This window comes from Mucor velutinosus (assembly GCF_035048745.1).
Source record: "Mucor velutinosus strain NIH1002 chromosome Unknown tig00001544, whole genome shotgun sequence".
Classification (NCBI taxonomy): Eukaryota; Fungi; Mucoromycota; class Mucoromycetes; order Mucorales; family Mucoraceae; genus Mucor; species Mucor velutinosus.
The window spans coordinates 1,542,556-1,559,350 of NW_027041908.1; the positions used below are offsets into that span (position 1 = coordinate 1,542,556).

Below are 16,795 nucleotides of genomic sequence, written 5' to 3' on the forward strand. Positions count from 1 at the left end.
TTTACATTTTGCTCGAACTTTTCAAATCCAAAGCGAATCAAATTGTTCACTTTCCGTTATCAACCGAATACAAGATGTAAATGTAAACAAGCTGACTGTGTTTAATCAATAAACGAAATAAACCATATGAGTTTATATCATATCTTGTGTGTATACAGTAGTAATAATGCATATCATATTGTAGGGCAGTTGAAGGCGATTCCAATGGTATTAGTTGCATTGTCTCTGGATGCCAGTAGCGTTCAGAATTGCGTTTGAAGTGTTTTTTGCGTGTCTCCTTAAATTGTTGCTACTGTAATCAAGGTATAAAAGGTAGAAGATTTCTCTCTTTATCTCACGTCCTTTCTTTATCTTTTTCTTCATCTTTTTTTTTTTTTTTCTCTCAAAAACAATAGACGCTACTAGAAGACTGGTGATCATGTAAGTATATTTGTCTTGTCTGCACATAACGGATGGTAACATGCTCTGAATCAGGGTGGTTCACAATACAAGGCTTATGGTATTTCAAGACTGGTTCTATTCTACTTGATGGCTTTCTTTGGATACTTTTGGTTCTCTTTGGATACTTTTGGTTCTCTCTGGTTCTCTTTGGATACTTTTGGTTCTCTCTGGTTCTCTCTGGTTCTCTTTGGATACTTTTGGTTCTCTTTGGATACTTTTGGTTCTCTCTGGTTCTCTCTGGCTCTCTCTGGCTCTCTCTGGCTCTCTCTGGCTCTCTCTGGCTCTCTCTGGTCCTAGTATATAGATATTTATATTTATTTGGTCTTATTCTTTCGCATGGGGGATTTTTTAAGGGCACACTCTGAGGTTTTCAAGTCTTTGGTACTTTGTCTTTTGAGAGTTTCGTGTCTTTGGTGTGAGGGTTTCTCTAGTAAGTCTTCTGGAATGAGTCTTCTGTAGTAAGTCTTCTGTAATAAGTTTTCTGTAGTAAGTCTTCTGTAATAAGTCTTCTGTAGTAAGTCTTCTGTAATAAGTCTTCTGTAGTAAGTCTTCTGTAATAAGTCTTCTGTAATAAGTCTTCTGTAATAAGTCTTCTGTGTTGTCATGTGTTTCCCTTCCCCCATGCCTACTTTCACTTTTTGGGTTGAGATTGGTCTCCACCTTCTCGTGGTTCAACCTGTAAGCTTTTTGTAAAAGCAACCAAGAGAGACCATTATTTTTTTACAATAAATAAAATGAAAAACTATACAATACACATTAAATGCGTGTGCCTGATATGAGTACACATTAAACATTGCTTATTTTATATCAATAAAATCTTGTATTTGCCCAGGAAATTATAAATGTCGATATGAGATGCAAAGGGTATAAGTTTACTGCTATGGAAATCAATAATTCGGATTGGATGTATTAGCTGCTTTTGATAAGCTCTTTGGATCCGAAGGAGGCAGCTTATCTTGCCATGCAGATATAAGTACATCAAAGCCTAAGCTCGCATATGTAGGTGTTGGGGACTATGCACGCTGTAGTTTTGCCTCATGTCAAACATGAGTCTTTGCGTCTATGTTGGCTGGGCTTGTTCTGGTACGCTGAATGATGCTACAGCCAAGGATGACCTGGCTAAATGGCTGTATCTTTGTATATTTCGTTGTCATATATTTCATTTCAACAAAATCCCGGTTACCATGGACGGATGGAGACGGCGAGCATATTGATATGTCAGACAATGATTACATGGCTCGCTTGACTCCATTTTACTTTGGATGGAAGTGGCCTTCAACGATCTGATACACGCATTACCCTTTATTACTCGATTGTGCGCAAAACACAGCGTATTTTAGATGCATTTGAGCCGTGATTTCTTGTGTTAAAGGCCGTTTTAGGCCGTCAGAATAGTATCAAACCATTGCTTTCATCTAGCACTAACTTCCTGCCACCCTTGCTCAACTTTTTGGGGACCAAAAAGCATGAGGTATCCCTCATGGTTTTCATCGAAAATCAAACAATCGCATTTTTTTTTTACCTTGAAGATGATGACTTTTACTATGGTATGTATTACATCAAAATGTTGCTATCGATCCAAAGCAACCCTTGAAACGTCGTTTGTGTATCTTTTATATGTAAGTTTTTGACATTTTTGCTAGAAACCTCATTTCATATTTTTTGATATTGCTCGATGCGTTTATTATAAACATCTGCCATAAGCACCATCATTCGATGCGCCTTGAAATGTATCCCAAGAATGTATTAGGAAGTACTTTTTTTTTAGGGGGAGACGAGCTCCAGGTTTTATTTAAAGTCCTTTAAATGTCATACTGAGGGATAGAAAAGACTGTTGGTGGACCCAATGTCTGCAATGAAGGGGAATAAGATATTTTTGAACTAAGTTGGGAAAGAAATCTACTACTAATAAGGTGCGACTCCTAGAGCCAGTACAGTCTTACGGAAATCGTCAAAATATAGATCATGGATAAGAGTACAAAACACCAAACGAGGACATCAGTACTACCTCAAAAAATCAAACAACTTGCGTTCACCAAGATTTGAACCGGGGATCCTCCCGTTGGCATACGGGAGTTCTACCACTTCGCCCTACCACCAGGGGCGTATTAGGAAGTACGGGCTGTCTATCACATTTTATATAGTCGAATCTAGCAGAATAGTTCAATCAAGTCGAAAAAAGGCGAAATCTGGCCAATGTTGAGGAAAAAAAACATCTGAGTTAGAATTAGTTTTGGCGGCTGGTGGGAATGGCTGGCAAACTCAATGCCCTTTCATCATGAAAGGCAATACAGTAATAGATGCTTTTGAAGCATATGGAAAGTGGGTGGCAACTTACGTAGCACTACCGTTAGTCATTCTATCTTTCTTAAATTCTATATCTAATAACGTCAGTCTATCAAAATAATTGTTAGATCAACTTCTTTCCTTTTTGAGGCTGTGAAAGTGTCTGAGGACCATAGATTTATTACGTTACGATGAGCCTTTTTGTCTCTTTGGGTGGCTTCCTGTCTTACGCTTTCCTTTGATGGAAGCCTACCTACGTTCAGGTGGCTCGCGCTGCCGTGGACCTTTGGCTAATATCGCAAAATTAATAATAATAGCTAAAATGTTAGAAGAAGTTTGTATGTTGATTGATAGCGATCTGATATAAAATCACTAATCATATACAATATGAGCCATGCCTGGCAAATGTCTGACAACTCATTTTTTATATTAGACTTGTAAAAGTGTCTAGGGGCTAAACATGTATCATGCTACGATATGGTATTAGCGCAATGATGGATTGTTCGCCAGTTTGCCACAAAAATTTTCATTTTGTCAAAGGTGGTGCCAATGTTGATGGCTGCGCGCTAGTTTTCATACAAGTCTTTGCGATATCACATAAAATATTGTACTCATACGTCTTTCACGTAGTCATAAATGTATACACGGTCTGCAAACCTTTTTTTTTTTTTTTTCATTCAGTGAGAGTAACTATGCTCTTAAGGATGCCTTCAAGTATATAAACCTTACATTTGGCATTTTCAGGTACCGAATTTGATTTCGAATTGCAACGTAGCATTTGACAAAAATTGGCAAGCACTACCATACAAACTACCAGAGTATCTAGCTCTAATTGATAGACGTAATTTAGATCCTGCTAGAGCATCTATATACCATATTTGATCCAGCTTTAATTACATCTGCTTGCAAAAATCAGACAAAAGCGGCATAAATGACAATCTAAGCCTCTATAAATTTTTTCTTTTTCAGGTGTGGGTAGAAAACATTTGGGATTGCATCTCTTTTGTATTTTTGACATTTTACACACAACACACCATGTCCTCACGTTTAGCTCGACAATCATTAGAATTACTCACTGCTTCACCGAGCAAGAAAAACGACGCTGATACCCCTAAAAAGAGCCAAAAAATCAAATTACCCAAAACAAACAAAGGCATCAAAAAGGTGAAGCATGAAATCCGTTATGGAAGACATCAGAAAACCCGTTTATTACAAGAGCAAATCGAGAAGCGAGAGAACCCTATAGGTAATAGCTCTCCCAGCCTTGTTTTAGAGAGAATATTGACATATGGAGGATTATTTAGACAAATTAAATGCAGAGGCTCTATCAAATGAAGAGAGATTGAAGCGCAATGTACAAATCATGAAGAGTGCTTTAAGGTCTAGTAGCTTGGAAAAGAAGATTCACAACGAGGTAAGATGATGGAATAGTGTGGCCTGCGTTTGATATTCACGAGACTTTCTAGGTGATCAAGGAGAGAAATGCGAAAAAGACCAAGAAATGGTCTAGCAAAGTACATGGATCAGAGGGAGATACAGACAGTGATAGCGATTAAAATAAATGCATTTCAAATTACATGATGGTTGTGATTTTGGATTCTTGTTGTTTGGCAGAGACTCGATCTGGCGCATTGGGATGCTACTAAGAGCATGTGTCGATCTTTTTGGTAGGACGCTAGTTTTTGTGCTGCAATGCTCTAATGTCAGACGCATGCTATTTGCATTGTAAGCTTTTTGAATGCTTGAAAACAGGAAGAAAAGACATTTCACTCTTGTAAACTGCTCAAATGCATTCAATGACGAGGACGATGATCTTCTTTTTCGAACAAGGACTCGTGTCAAGTTGGTACACAATCGTAGCACCAGGACACAAGCACATTAAAAACTCCCCACTTATTAAAAGGTATTGTGATTTGGTTTCTTGCCTGCGAAATCCTCATAAAAAGAGAGCTCCTAAATGGAGGTCCCTTAATTTTTGTGCTCTCCTAATAGTCTGCTAGTTTTTGTGTGTGTTGCCCTTGATTTCTATATATCCGCCCTTTCTTCCCCCCCCTTTTTTGCACTCTCTTTCTCTCTTTTTTTATTTCTTTTACCTCTTTTTTGCTTCTTTTTATCTACACTTGCTCAAAATATAAAGAATGTCTGGTAAGTTGCTAATGAAACAAACGTTATTAATTTTTAATTAACTCATCGCTTTAAACAGACCAAAACAACAGCCCATCTGGTGTATGATTTCAGTAATATAACAATGTTGTCAATAGAGAGACTAATCACATCCAATAATATAGATTACTGTTCTACGTAAAAAGCTCCAAGGCTATGTTGGTTTTGCCAACCTTCCCAACCAAGTGCATCGCAAATCTGTAAAGAAAGGCTTTCAATTCACCGCCATGGTAGTTGGTAAGTTATTTGTTGGCTGATATAGGGGCATTTAGGCAAGGGGAAAGGGCATCGTATATGTATAAAAGCAGGAGTTGTATCGACATCTCAACAAAGGGCACATTTTGAGAAGGGACATGACAGAGTGGGATGGAAGCAGAGAGTGTGGTGAAAGGGATAGCACTGGGTTCTAATCACATCTATCCCCCCCTCATTAGGTGAATCTGGTCTTGGTAAATCAACCTTGGTCAACACCTTGTTCAACACGCAACTCTACCCTCCCAAGGAGGCCGTTGAACTGTCTCATGAAACAGCACAAACAGTCGAAGTTCAATCCATTACATCTGATATTGAAGAGAACGGTGTCAAGTTGAGATTGACTGTTGTAGATACACCTGGTTTTGGTGATTTTGTGAATAACGAAGAAAGGTAATACAGCACGTTTTCATATATTGTACGTTGTACCAACTTTTTTCAAATTTAGCTGGAAACCTATTTTAGACAATATTGAAGCTCGTTGTGATGCTTATCTTGAACAAGAGAATCGTGTTAACCGTCGTCGCATGGTGGACAATCGCATTCATGCTTGTCTCTATTTTATCGCTCCCACTGGTCATGCCTTGAAGCCTTTGGATATCGAATTTATGCGTCGTCTTCACACTCGTGTCAACTTGATCCCTGTAATTGCAAAGGCTGATACCTTGACAGAGGAAGAAGTTGCTGCCTTCAAGGAACGTATTTTGGCTGATATTGCCTACCACAAAATCCAAATCTACCAAGCTCCTGTCTACGAGTACGATGATCAAGAGACAATTGCTGAGAATCGTGAAATCATGTCCAAGATTCCCTTTGCTGTTGTAGGCTCTGATAAAGAATTCGAGATTGAAGGTGGTCGCCGTGTTCGTGGCCGTAAATATCCTTGGGGTGTCATTGAGGTCGATAACGAAGAGCATTGTGATTTTGTCAAGCTTCGTCAAATGTTGATCCGGTGAGTAAGCGCTTATTCGTGTGATGGACAATGCATGTTAACCAATGTGATGATTAGTACACACATGGAAGAACTCAAAGAATTCACCAACGATGTTCTCTATGAAAACTACCGTACCGAGAAGCTGACAGCTATGGGTATTCAACAAGATCCTTCTGTCTTCAAGGAAGTCAAGTAAGTGAGATAAACCCCTTACATCAACGCAACAACAACAAATATTCATGCATTCTGTTTAGCCCTGTTCAAAAGATGGAGGAAGAACGTCTTGCTCACGAACAAAAGTTAGCCAAGATGGAAGCAGAGATGAGAAGTGTCTTCCAAGCCAAGGTTCAAGAAAAGGAAGCTAAATTGAAGCAATCTGAAGAGGAACTGTATGCTCGTCATAAGGAGATGAAGGACGCACTTGACAAGCAGAGAGCAGATTTAGAAGAAAAGAAACGTCGCTTGGAATCAGGAAGACCCATGACTCCAGAAAAGACAGCAAAGAAGAAGGGCTTTTCTTTTAACAAATAACTACAATAAAAATTACACCACATAGTAATAATATCAACCCACAAATCTCTACTCACTACTACTACCACTCAAACATTATTATACACATCGCACAATTCCCTTATTTTATATATATATTTTACATGTTTCGTTCTAAATAAATTCTTTTAGAAGGTAATCCTTGTCCTGGAACATCCACATATAATTGCTTGTATTCCCACTTTTGCTTTTCGTTCTGTCATTTTCCCAGTAGTGTGATTAGAAATTTACATGATTCAGTGTGCCACTCAACTCACCTTGATCATCTCCAGCATGACTGTGCCTTGATTGTCAGGTCCTTCAACATAGAAACGCATAAACAAATGGGGGTTGCCGTCTTGATCTTCGACAGTTTGTGAGGTAATACGTCTGTTACGTCTTCTTTTGCTTCTGCTGGGTTCGCCATGTCCCTTGATAGGCTCACCCAAGATGGATACCAACTCTTCGTGGCTACGGACTCGATCAACAGCATCTGAAAATATGCTCGTAGCACTTTGAGAGCCAAACAACTCTGAACCAATGTAATACACAATAGCTGAAGTCAATCCAACGCCTGCCAAAATGATACCTACATTGAATGTGGTCTTGGAAGCGACTATCACTGTACGGTGTGTTAATCGAATTGCTCACGTTGTTCACGACTGCAAGTTTACCCTTTTGTGGTGCGCTCAATTCGCTCCAAGGCTTAGCAGCTGCCAAAGAGTTGGTCTTTTTGTGAGCTGGCGTATAGCGAGCAGGGGTTGAAAATGGTCTGATTGCTTTGTTGTTACTCATGCTGCAGCGAATGGTCGACTTTGGAATAAGACGTGATAAAGCGGATTGTTTACTATAATACATCTCCCATTACTATTTACCCCATGCTATGTCTGTCTTTCTAATGATTACCTCAAGGTAGAACGAAGCATGATTAACTTTTATTTCAGTGTTATAGATGAAAGGGAGAAGGAAAAGAAGTAAATCCTACTAATTTATACTTTCTGCTCCACACCATATAACCTATTGCCCATGTTTCTCATACGGAGGTTCAATCAGTCGAATTCATCACTAAAAAAAAAAAAAAAAAAAAAACAGTATGGTTGTTGGTGATACATCCAACACTATTACGCTAATGCCTCATACCTCCATATCTGCCAGCGTGTTCTGTAGCTTGGTTGCACCTTTGATAGCAGCTCTAAGAATCTTTTTGGATATGGGATTGGATGACGAAGTAACTCGCTCTGATGATTTTCTACCGAAATATTGGTCTGATGAAATGCTTTGAGAGCCTTGAAATTGTGCTAATCTTGAGGCATTTGCAGCAGAACGCTGTGGATCATAATCATTTCTGCCAAAGTATTGATCTGATGAAATGGCCTTTGCATTTCCAAATTTATCTCTAGCATAATGATCATTGGTATCCTCCTCTGCGCTGTTGATTTGCGATGATGTCCTGTTCTTGCTGCCTGTAGTGCTGTTTAGGTTGAGTGACATGATGCCCAGTCTCTCGTTTTCTATATCCTCTTCACTGCTGCTGCTTTTGTCTACTTTGGATTCTACGTAAGTGAGTCTTGTGCTTGTTGGCTTTTGTAATTTAGGAATGACAATTGATTGATTCATCATCATGGCTTGATTTCGACTACTACGTCCTATGCTCTCCTCATCTACACCCTGCTCTCGCATCTGCTCTTCTCTCATGGCAAGTTGAGCTTGCTGTTGAAACACAGTGCTTTGCACTTTGCGAGCGCCTAATCTGGATGAATGGTGATGTGATTTCGGTGCTTTCAATGTTCTCTTCTTGGGCGTAGATGCTATTGCTGCTGCTGATGGCAGACCAGAGGGTGTTGCCTTTTCAAATTGGTCAAAAAAATCGTCTACGGCTGCATTGGAAGTTGTGCTGGCTTTTGGAGAAGCTATAAATTCATCAAAAGGGTCATTTTCCTGATCAATCAAATGAGGAGTTTGATGAGTTGCGGTATTCGTTGAGGGTGATAATAGATCATCAAACACGTTGCTTCGTTTGGCAGGCGCAGGCGCAAGCGCTGATGGTGATGATGGAGGTGCTCCTAGTAAGTCATCAAATAGCGATGATTTCGCATCATTGGATGGGCTATTTGGCTTGGCAACAGGTCTAAAGATGTCGAAATCATCCATCAGGTTGGTATTTTTGGCAGCATTCGTGCTATCATCGTCAAAATCAATGAGAGATTGGTGTTGCTGTGGTTGCTTTGGCTGATCGAAATCGATAAGGTTGTCTTGCTTTTGCTCTATTAATGGTGATGGCTGCTCTTGCAGCATCTGCGTAGCCTTTTTCTGAAGCTTGTTCTTGTAAGAAAGTGCTGTTTTATACGTATATTTCGACTTGAGGTCATTCATATTCAGTGCAGTTTCTCCAAACCCTTCTCGAGCACTTGCATTTCCACCTGCAACCATTAAATCGAGCTGTTCGCGTGTCCAAGAGTCTAAAATAGTGGACCTAGCAATGTTTATTCATGCAAATATGAGTCTACACCTGATATTGCACTGTAGTCTGATATCACTTTACTTGACGAAACTAATGTGGACACCGAGATTGCGATGTGCTGCTGCACAGTCTTGACAAATAAATATACCAAAGGTTACTGAAGCCCAAGTGGGTCCTTTGGCGTTACAATCAAAGCAACCCTAGCATCATGCTGTTGTTTAGCTTATCGTCGACAATCACATGCCGAATGAAATAGTACCTTATTGTGCTTTTTCTGTAATAGACTCTTGAATGTTGTTGTCACTTGGTCTTTTGGCAGATTATTCATGGTATTGAAGCTAAGAAACAAGCAATAAAATGAGGTTGAACAAAAAGATGTCCCTTTGAGCAGCTTGCCAAATGAAACGATGACTATGTTTTTTTTTTTCTGTGTAATAAGCAAGGGCTTTCGTTTTATTGGAAAATATAATTATATAAGTGATTCAATATGGGTATTGTGGTTTTTGTTGGTTATATTGTTGACCATATTGAGGTTGAGGAGGTTGGTGATGTTGCTGTTGTTGGTAGTTGCCACCAGGGGTCGTGCCATAGCTTTGAGACAGCTCATCTTCGCCCAGCAGCTCCTTGACTTCCCATACATTCTGCTTGGAGCCAACCGAGAACTCGAGGTCTTCTTTGGTGATGGAGTCCCAGTATTTATAAACCATCATTACTGCCAACAAAGTACAAATGGATCCAAAGAACAAACCATCCACATAGTGCTTGACTTGATCACAGATGACGACAGAGAAAACGTAGAGAATCACTTGGCCGATGATGAAGAAAGCCGTGCCAAACAAGATATCACCCAATGGCCAGCGATCATCCAATGTGTTGACTACTAGCACTATTTGCGAAATCACATAGACAATCAATGCAATGCCATTGATAATGAAATAAAAGGCCCATAGAGCACCAGGCGATGCATAGTTGAATGGACCAATGTTCTTGAATGTTGCAATAGCAATGAATCCAGTCAACAAAAAGATGACGAAGGAACTAATGCGAATAGACTATGGCACATGGTTGAGTCGAATGTCATTGAATATGCAGTTTGCGTATACCAACCCAAAGCGATAAAGGCGTGCCATCTTCTGCAAATTGGAAACCTACAAAGCCGTTCAACAGCAGACACCAAAAAGTGGCACATATGAAGCCAATATGTACTGCAGTAAACCACTATCATGTAATGTCGTTAGTATATTATCCAGTACAAACACACACATAGATATACATACGGGATACACTGGTGATGATGTTGGTATAATGCCAGTTACAAGTAACATTTCGAGAAATGTTGTGATCATGTACAAGTAAAAGAACATGACGATTTCCTTGCGACCTAAATTTAGTATGAGTATGGTTACTGGATAGATCAATGTATGTGCTTCTTACCAACGGCAGTGTATTTGGATCGAATGTGATAAATCATGATGGCAGCCATAATAATGGCAACAATATCAATAACCAGAGTTGCTAGTGATTAGATGTTAGATCAGACTATACAAACAATGTGGCTAAGTGAGTATATTTACCGGGCTGAAAGATCAAGTTGCCTGCTAAATCAATATTACGAGAATAGCAAACTGGCTCCACGCCATTTGCTTGTCCTATTAATGGACACAGAGATAGAGCCACTGTCTGGCAAATACCGGTGAAACTAAATGCTTCAAACTTGTATGTGATGTTGACCATGCTGAGGTATTATTATATATATATATATATATATTATGTACACACACTGAAGGTTGCTCTGATCTAATGGTAAAATATGAAAGGGGAAGAAGAAAGAAAGAAAAAGAGAACAAAAGCGAGTAAAGAGAAGAAAGAGGGGGAGGAGAAAGAATATATAAAAAGGGGAATCGAGGGGGAGGGGTTGTGCACACACTAGGAGAGCAGTGAAAGCATGGAAGGAGGAGGACGACTTAATATATAAGAAAGGCAGGAGTAATTTACTGTTAGCAAGTCGTACACTAGTACATGATTTGATGAATGAAGATTACTTGTACCACTTGAGTTAATAGCTTTTAAGGTGCCCGATCTACAAATAAGACTGATTTGGTGTTACATTTGGCCCAAATTTATCTCATAGTTAAAAATAGGTCCATACAAATAGAAATTCTAGCCTTTTCATTATATACATTTTTCATTTTGCGATTAAATTGATTAAAAAAGAGTTGTAAATGTCCAACAGCCATAGTCAGTTTATCCTCAAATTTGCATAATTTCAGCGCATATTCAGCAAACCCGGCTTAAGCGTCTCGATAAAAAGGTTTTGAGCCTTAGAACCGAATATAAGTTTCATCTTGAATATTTTGTGAGAGGGAGCGTACAAACAGCTAATCATGTCTCTTCTAATGGAAACAAACTCGCTCAAATCATACGCTAAAGTCGTCACAAATCATCTTGAGATTCGAAACCCCTTGCAAAAGCAGCTACTTGACATAGTCTTATATAGCATCTATCGCCAAATTGTGGTCTAAATGAAATTTTACAGTAGTAAATTAATTGTACATCGATTGACATGGCTAATTTTAAACGTGGTTTAGCAAATTGCTTTATTAACTCTTTGATGAACCGTAGTTAAATTTAATCCATGTTAAAAACGTACACTTGCGCTCAATGCTGCTAGATACGTAGTATTATCAATGGTTATCATTTTAGGGCATCTAATGTACATGTTATTCTATGCTCTGAATAAGCTGCCACTCTTCCCTTGTGAATGAAACAGCATGGCGGTCGATCTATATGGCATAGTAGCCCCACAAGGGTGTCAAAATTGTACAGGACTAGAGTTGCCCGGCTAAAACTGGCCCTTAAATGTAAGCAAACAAAACACAAAAATTATCCTCGTAAACTAGATGCTCTCAGGTATAAATCCATGGTATTTTGCTTGAGCTAGTATACCTCGCCCATAGAATTTTAATTCTTTATCACCAGTGCAAATCGGTTAAGATTCAGGCACCGAATTTTTGCAGCACCCTATCACCAACACAGTGTCCAAGGCCTCTCTTTTATTGGGGCAAGGATGATTTGCAATGATACCATAGCAGACGAACACACCAATTTACATTGGTAAAGAGCCTATTTTATACGATACTAGAGCAAAGCTTAGCATTGCTACTGACAAATTCCAGCGGAACCCACAGAGCGACGATGACGTTTTGGTTGTAACAACACGAATGAACTAATTTATTTATATTTACTATCTACACTTTTTTTTTCGAATTATATGTACCAAAGACCAAACTTTTTCAAATCCTTCATCTTGTTGTCTCCCTTGCGATAATTAGCATGCACAATCATGGGCGTCATGCCGTATTTTGTTGGGATGTTTCTATCGAAATAAGCTCTACCGTGAGGGAACAGCATTAAATCCAACAACACGATGGAACTTGTCTGGTAGTTGAGGTTCATATCGTCCAAGATCCTGTTGATGGCTCGTTGTTGAGTGACTTCAGGCTTTTTGTTTTGTTCGGTATCTTGAATGTAGATGGAGGCGTCCAGAATGCGTTTGTTTGTGTTTGTGGGACGCATAATGTAAAACCCAGAATTGATGATTTTTTGTTCTGTCTCTTGGGAAAACAAAGTCTCTGTTTGTTTTCTCGAGTTCAGTTTCATCAACAAATAATCGTAAATGGAAGGCGATGTAAACACAATGTCGACATCCGAGAACCAGACAGTAACATCAGTGTAGAGCAACCTCTCCACCACCAGCGACTTAGAGTGCGTAATGGGTGTATAACCGTCCGATAACCATCCTTCGAAATCCTTTGATAACTCCTTGTGGAACCAATCTTTGGGAATCATGACGACGTGCTTACCAAATCCTGCTTTTTTCATTGTTTCAACCATCTCCTCGTCGATAGCAAACACCAGAAATTTGTCATCCAATCCGCACTTCTTGAGCGAAGCAATCCAATTCATCGTGTAATCCGCCATACCTTGATTAGCCACAGCCGTCAGCAAGATACGATCGGCCTTCTTATTACCAGAGCCTCCAGCAATACGAACATTGTACTCAATAGCTTGTTCAATTTCAGGACTCAGACGGCCCCATTTCTTTGGTTTCCATTCCTTAGCATCAATAGGCTTAGTGGCTACAGGCACAAGGTCTTCTTCGTCAGGCACATCCAAATCACTTTCAGTGTGTTGTATCTGTGTGCTGGTTGCTGTTGTGTCAGTACTGTCTTGTGAGCCGTTGAATAAAGACCGAGATTGTATGGGTGTGATATTTGACAAGAGCGCTAATAGAGATAACAGAAATATAGTTGCTAAAAGCATTGCTAAGGCTTTGTTTCTTGCGAACCTCTCCATGGTGGTCATTTGTGAATGTATAATAATTTTTGAAAGAGACTAGAGGAAAAGAAAAGAGGGAAAAAAGGAGACAGGATTGATGTATTTCTAATCATTTATAGAGGCTCTAGTCTTTATTACATGGTGTAACATTAAATCATATCTACTTAAATAGTAAAAAGATCCGTCCAGCAAGGGAGCATTCAGCCTCATCTGTGGTTACAATAAACCGGTATCTCGTAAATTGTTCTGGATGATAATGTCATTGATGGCATTCATAACAAATTCCATTTGCGCTGTATCTGTTGCACATGTGAAATGGGTATAGATTTGCTTGGTGGCTGGCTCCTTGTTCAACGCTAAAAATCGCCTCATCAGATACTGGCTTGTCTCTTGGTAGGTATTTGCGCCTTTGTACTCGGGAAATGTGTCTGATAACAGGTGGTTATGCTCGATCTTTTCACGAAATATATCAATCTTGTTCAAGAACAGTATGATGGATGTCTTTTTAAACCATTTTGAGTTGCAAATCGAGTCGAATAGCAGCAGCGATTCTTTCATGCGGTTCTAATAATACACGTATTTTTTTTAGCTTTATCTATCGATTAAACCCCTTCATAATTTACCATATGCTCGTCTTCAATCAACACTTGATCAAATTCAGATAATGCAACCATAAAGATAATTGCCATGACGTTTTCAAAACAGTGGATCCATTTCTTGCGTTCTGATCGCTGTCCACCCAAATCAAACATGCGATAGGTAAATTCTCCTATTCTGAATGTGGTTTCAGTGATACCTGTTGTTTTCACTCGTGCACGCAGCACGTCTTGATCCGTAGGCGTGTAATCCGGGTCACCAATTCGGTCGATAGAGTCAAAGAAGCTGCCCCAAATATAGTTAGCAACACCTAATGGCGGCATCAAATAATGTGGCTCAGCTTACTACTTGGCAGAGTCGTTCAGTTGATACTCTTGATTTCGATCGTACACAGATAGCAGATTCTTGTCCTTCCACAGGTACCGTATCGCTTCAGTGACCTCGGTATTTAAGCCTTGAACTTGAGTAGGCAAAGCCCAGATAATGTCGCGGTATTTGTTCCCAACTGCTTGATCCTCAAGTGATACATGCATTGTTTCCATAGCTTCCAAAATCACACGCATGGATTGCACTGTATTTGAATAGACAATTTCTTTGAATTCGTTTCGCTCTTCTTGAGAATAGCCACCGTGGCGAATGAGTTTCATCTGTTTCAAAACTGTTGATTTGCCTGATTCACCAGCACCAAGCAGCAGTAATTTGATCTCGCGCTGCGAATTTACTTTGGCTTGCTTGATTTGTGTGTCAATTTCCTTGTTGCGAATGACATCTTGCTCTGCTTCTGTCGTTTGCTTTGATGGCATGCAACCCATTATTTTGCCAGAATAAGAATTTATGCAAAAAAAAGAGCGAAAAGAGTGACATCTTACTGGAGCAATCAAAAGAGAGCATTTATATGTTTGTTCCATCTGTCTGTTTAACCATCAACATTGGTTATAAAATATTCCTGTCAAGCATTCCCTTCATTTACTGCGTCAGTTCTATTTGCAATGTTTGCGGCAAACCGAGGCAATAGAGCATGGCCCCTTCATTAATGATTGCTGGAGTTGGCTGACATTTGGAGTCCCAGTTTGCAACAATTTTGTTTAATAGATATGAATTCTGGTAAAAAAAAAAAAAAGACAAATAAGAGTAGCTAGAATCATACGCAGTGCTGTTTTCATACGTAATCCACAGTCTGTGAGCTCTTAAGAGCATCGATTACTTCCATGATAGGCATTGGCAATACACTTGCCAGCAAGCAGCAGCCAAAATCGGTTGCAGCTTCGCTCTGAATTTACCGTTGCTGATTGGACAAAATCTAATCAAAATCGACCTTGTTGAACAATTTTGTCAGATTCGACTATATAAACTGTGATGATCATCACTCATTTCCCTAAGGTTTCTTAAAGTACTTTTCAAGGCGCATCTGACAGTACTAATTATAAGAAATGCTTAGAACAAACTTATTGAGTAAATTGTTAAAATTCTAAATGAGGTTTTTGGCGAAAATGTCGAGATTTTGCATATTAAAATCTCATAAAAGTGATTTCAGGGATTACCTTGGAAAGATAGAGTCATTTTGATGTAATACATGCTATAATAAAAGTCTTTAGTTTTGCTATCAAAAAAGCGATCGTTTGATTTTTAGTGAAAACCATGAGGTACCCCTCATGCTTTTGAGGCGGTTTTTGGCGATGAATTTTTGGTCCCAACAAAGTTGAGCAAAGATGTTAGTAAACAAGTGCTAGTTGAAAGGGATTGTTTGGTGTTATTCTGACGGTCTAAAACTGCTTCTAGCCCGAGAAATTACTGCTCAAATGCACCCAAATTATGCTGTGTTTTGCATGTTTTTGAGTAGAAAGGGGTGATATCGGTATGCTGTTTGCCCATAAAAAAGTTGTATCCACTTATACAAACGTGCATCACCGTAGAATAGCTAGATCCACAGCAACAGGTCGTTTGTGGAAGGCATTCACATATGGCAGGCAATCAAAGTTGTAGCTAGGCTACGCATTACTAGCAGAAGATCTCCCAGTATTGATTTTTAATCAAGCCAACATCTCAACGCCATAACCAATTGGTCAATATCGGCTTTTCTTGATCTAAGGCTTTAGAAAGATGTCTAGATGTATAACGCAAAGACATTTACATCAAACACTCATTGCAGATTTTTATGGTAATTAGGCATGAACTCTTGCTAGGGCTTAACCTGAGCTCTACTTCAGTAACGCATTGGACTCTTCATGTCAATATTTTGCATGATTTTGGTTGTACGATTCGCCTAAACAAGTTACTCAGGTCAATCTCCTCTTTAACATGTACGAAATTCATACATGTTTCGGATCAAGTTGTGGAGTCTTCTTGCTAAAAGAGAGAGGATTCTTTACATAGTATATACTATAGGCAGCGATCACTACAAGGAACAAACATGCTTACTAGAAGACAAGAGAACTAACAGAAATACGCATTTTGTATAGTTTGTATTCTCAAATAAAGCTTTCATTATATATTATATGTGTATTTAATATGAAAATGTACTCTGTGGTGGTGGTGGTGGTCGTCTATAGACATGTGCAAGTGATTGAATGTGTCTGGTATATAGTACTTGATGATGAGCACAATCAACCGTGCACTTTTACCATTGTTTACATTACGGTATAGATTCAACAAGGCGCACGAATGTCAACACTCAATTCATGTCATTGTTGTTTACACGTCTATAAAAGGAAATGCTTTGGATACAGACGTGTTGAAAACAATCAAATACTATAAAAGGGCAAACAACAAAATTTGAATTGTATTCCTTCTTTCTC

General features: G+C 39.1%; 7 protein-coding genes across 7 annotated transcripts; 2 read left to right on the plus strand and 5 right to left on the minus strand.

Annotated features, from left to right (window-relative positions):
- Positions 1–3,762: 3,762 nt before the first annotated feature.
- On the plus strand, positions 3,763–4,283 carry ATC70_005817 (uncharacterized protein; the record flags this gene model as incomplete). Its single annotated transcript, XM_064825100.1, has 3 exons — positions 3,763–3,973; positions 4,032–4,141; positions 4,194–4,283. 3 exons carry the CDS (start codon positions 3,763–3,765, stop codon positions 4,281–4,283), a joined length of 411 nt encoding a protein of 136 aa, XP_064680477.1.
- A 582-nt stretch (positions 4,284–4,865) lies between these two features.
- On the plus strand, positions 4,866–6,607 carry ATC70_005818 (uncharacterized protein; the record flags this gene model as incomplete). The annotated part of the gene is made up of 7 exons (XM_064825101.1): positions 4,866–4,872; positions 4,931–4,953; positions 5,016–5,127; positions 5,325–5,535; positions 5,591–6,094; positions 6,152–6,268; positions 6,331–6,607. The coding sequence occupies 7 exons, from the start codon at positions 4,866–4,868 to the stop codon at positions 6,605–6,607; spliced, it is 1,251 nt and encodes a 416-aa protein (XP_064680478.1).
- A 118-nt stretch (positions 6,608–6,725) lies between these two features.
- On the minus strand, positions 6,726–7,530 carry MSU1 (3'-5' RNA exonuclease complex component; the record flags this gene model as incomplete). Its single annotated transcript, XM_064825102.1, has 4 exons — positions 6,726–6,821; positions 6,883–7,226; positions 7,279–7,451; positions 7,511–7,530. 4 exons carry the CDS (start codon positions 7,528–7,530, stop codon positions 6,726–6,728), a joined length of 633 nt encoding a protein of 210 aa, XP_064680479.1.
- A 208-nt stretch (positions 7,531–7,738) lies between these two features.
- ATC70_005820 (uncharacterized protein) lies at positions 7,739–9,393 on the minus strand (the record flags this gene model as incomplete). The annotated part of the gene is made up of 3 exons (XM_064825103.1): positions 7,739–9,077; positions 9,147–9,265; positions 9,325–9,393. 3 exons carry the CDS (start codon positions 9,391–9,393, stop codon positions 7,739–7,741), a joined length of 1,527 nt encoding a protein of 508 aa, XP_064680480.1.
- Positions 9,394–9,547: 154 nt separating this feature from the next.
- PCT1_2 (choline-phosphate cytidylyltransferase) lies at positions 9,548–10,799 on the minus strand (the record flags this gene model as incomplete). Its single annotated transcript, XM_064825104.1, has 5 exons — positions 9,548–10,117; positions 10,173–10,283; positions 10,343–10,446; positions 10,500–10,580; positions 10,640–10,799. The coding sequence occupies 5 exons, from the start codon at positions 10,797–10,799 to the stop codon at positions 9,548–9,550; spliced, it is 1,026 nt and encodes a 341-aa protein (XP_064680481.1).
- Positions 10,800–12,332: 1,533 nt separating this feature from the next.
- Positions 12,333–13,430, minus strand: SPT14 (Phosphatidylinositol N-acetylglucosaminyltransferase GPI3 subunit; the record flags this gene model as incomplete). Its single annotated transcript, XM_064825105.1, has 1 exon — positions 12,333–13,430. One exon carries the CDS (start codon positions 13,428–13,430, stop codon positions 12,333–12,335), a length of 1,098 nt encoding a protein of 365 aa, XP_064680482.1.
- Positions 13,431–13,619: 189 nt separating this feature from the next.
- Positions 13,620–14,812, minus strand: ATC70_005823 (uncharacterized protein; the record flags this gene model as incomplete). Its single annotated transcript, XM_064825106.1, has 3 exons — positions 13,620–13,967; positions 14,027–14,285; positions 14,346–14,812. The coding sequence occupies 3 exons, from the start codon at positions 14,810–14,812 to the stop codon at positions 13,620–13,622; spliced, it is 1,074 nt and encodes a 357-aa protein (XP_064680483.1).
- Between the last annotated feature and the right edge of the window lie 1,983 nt (positions 14,813–16,795).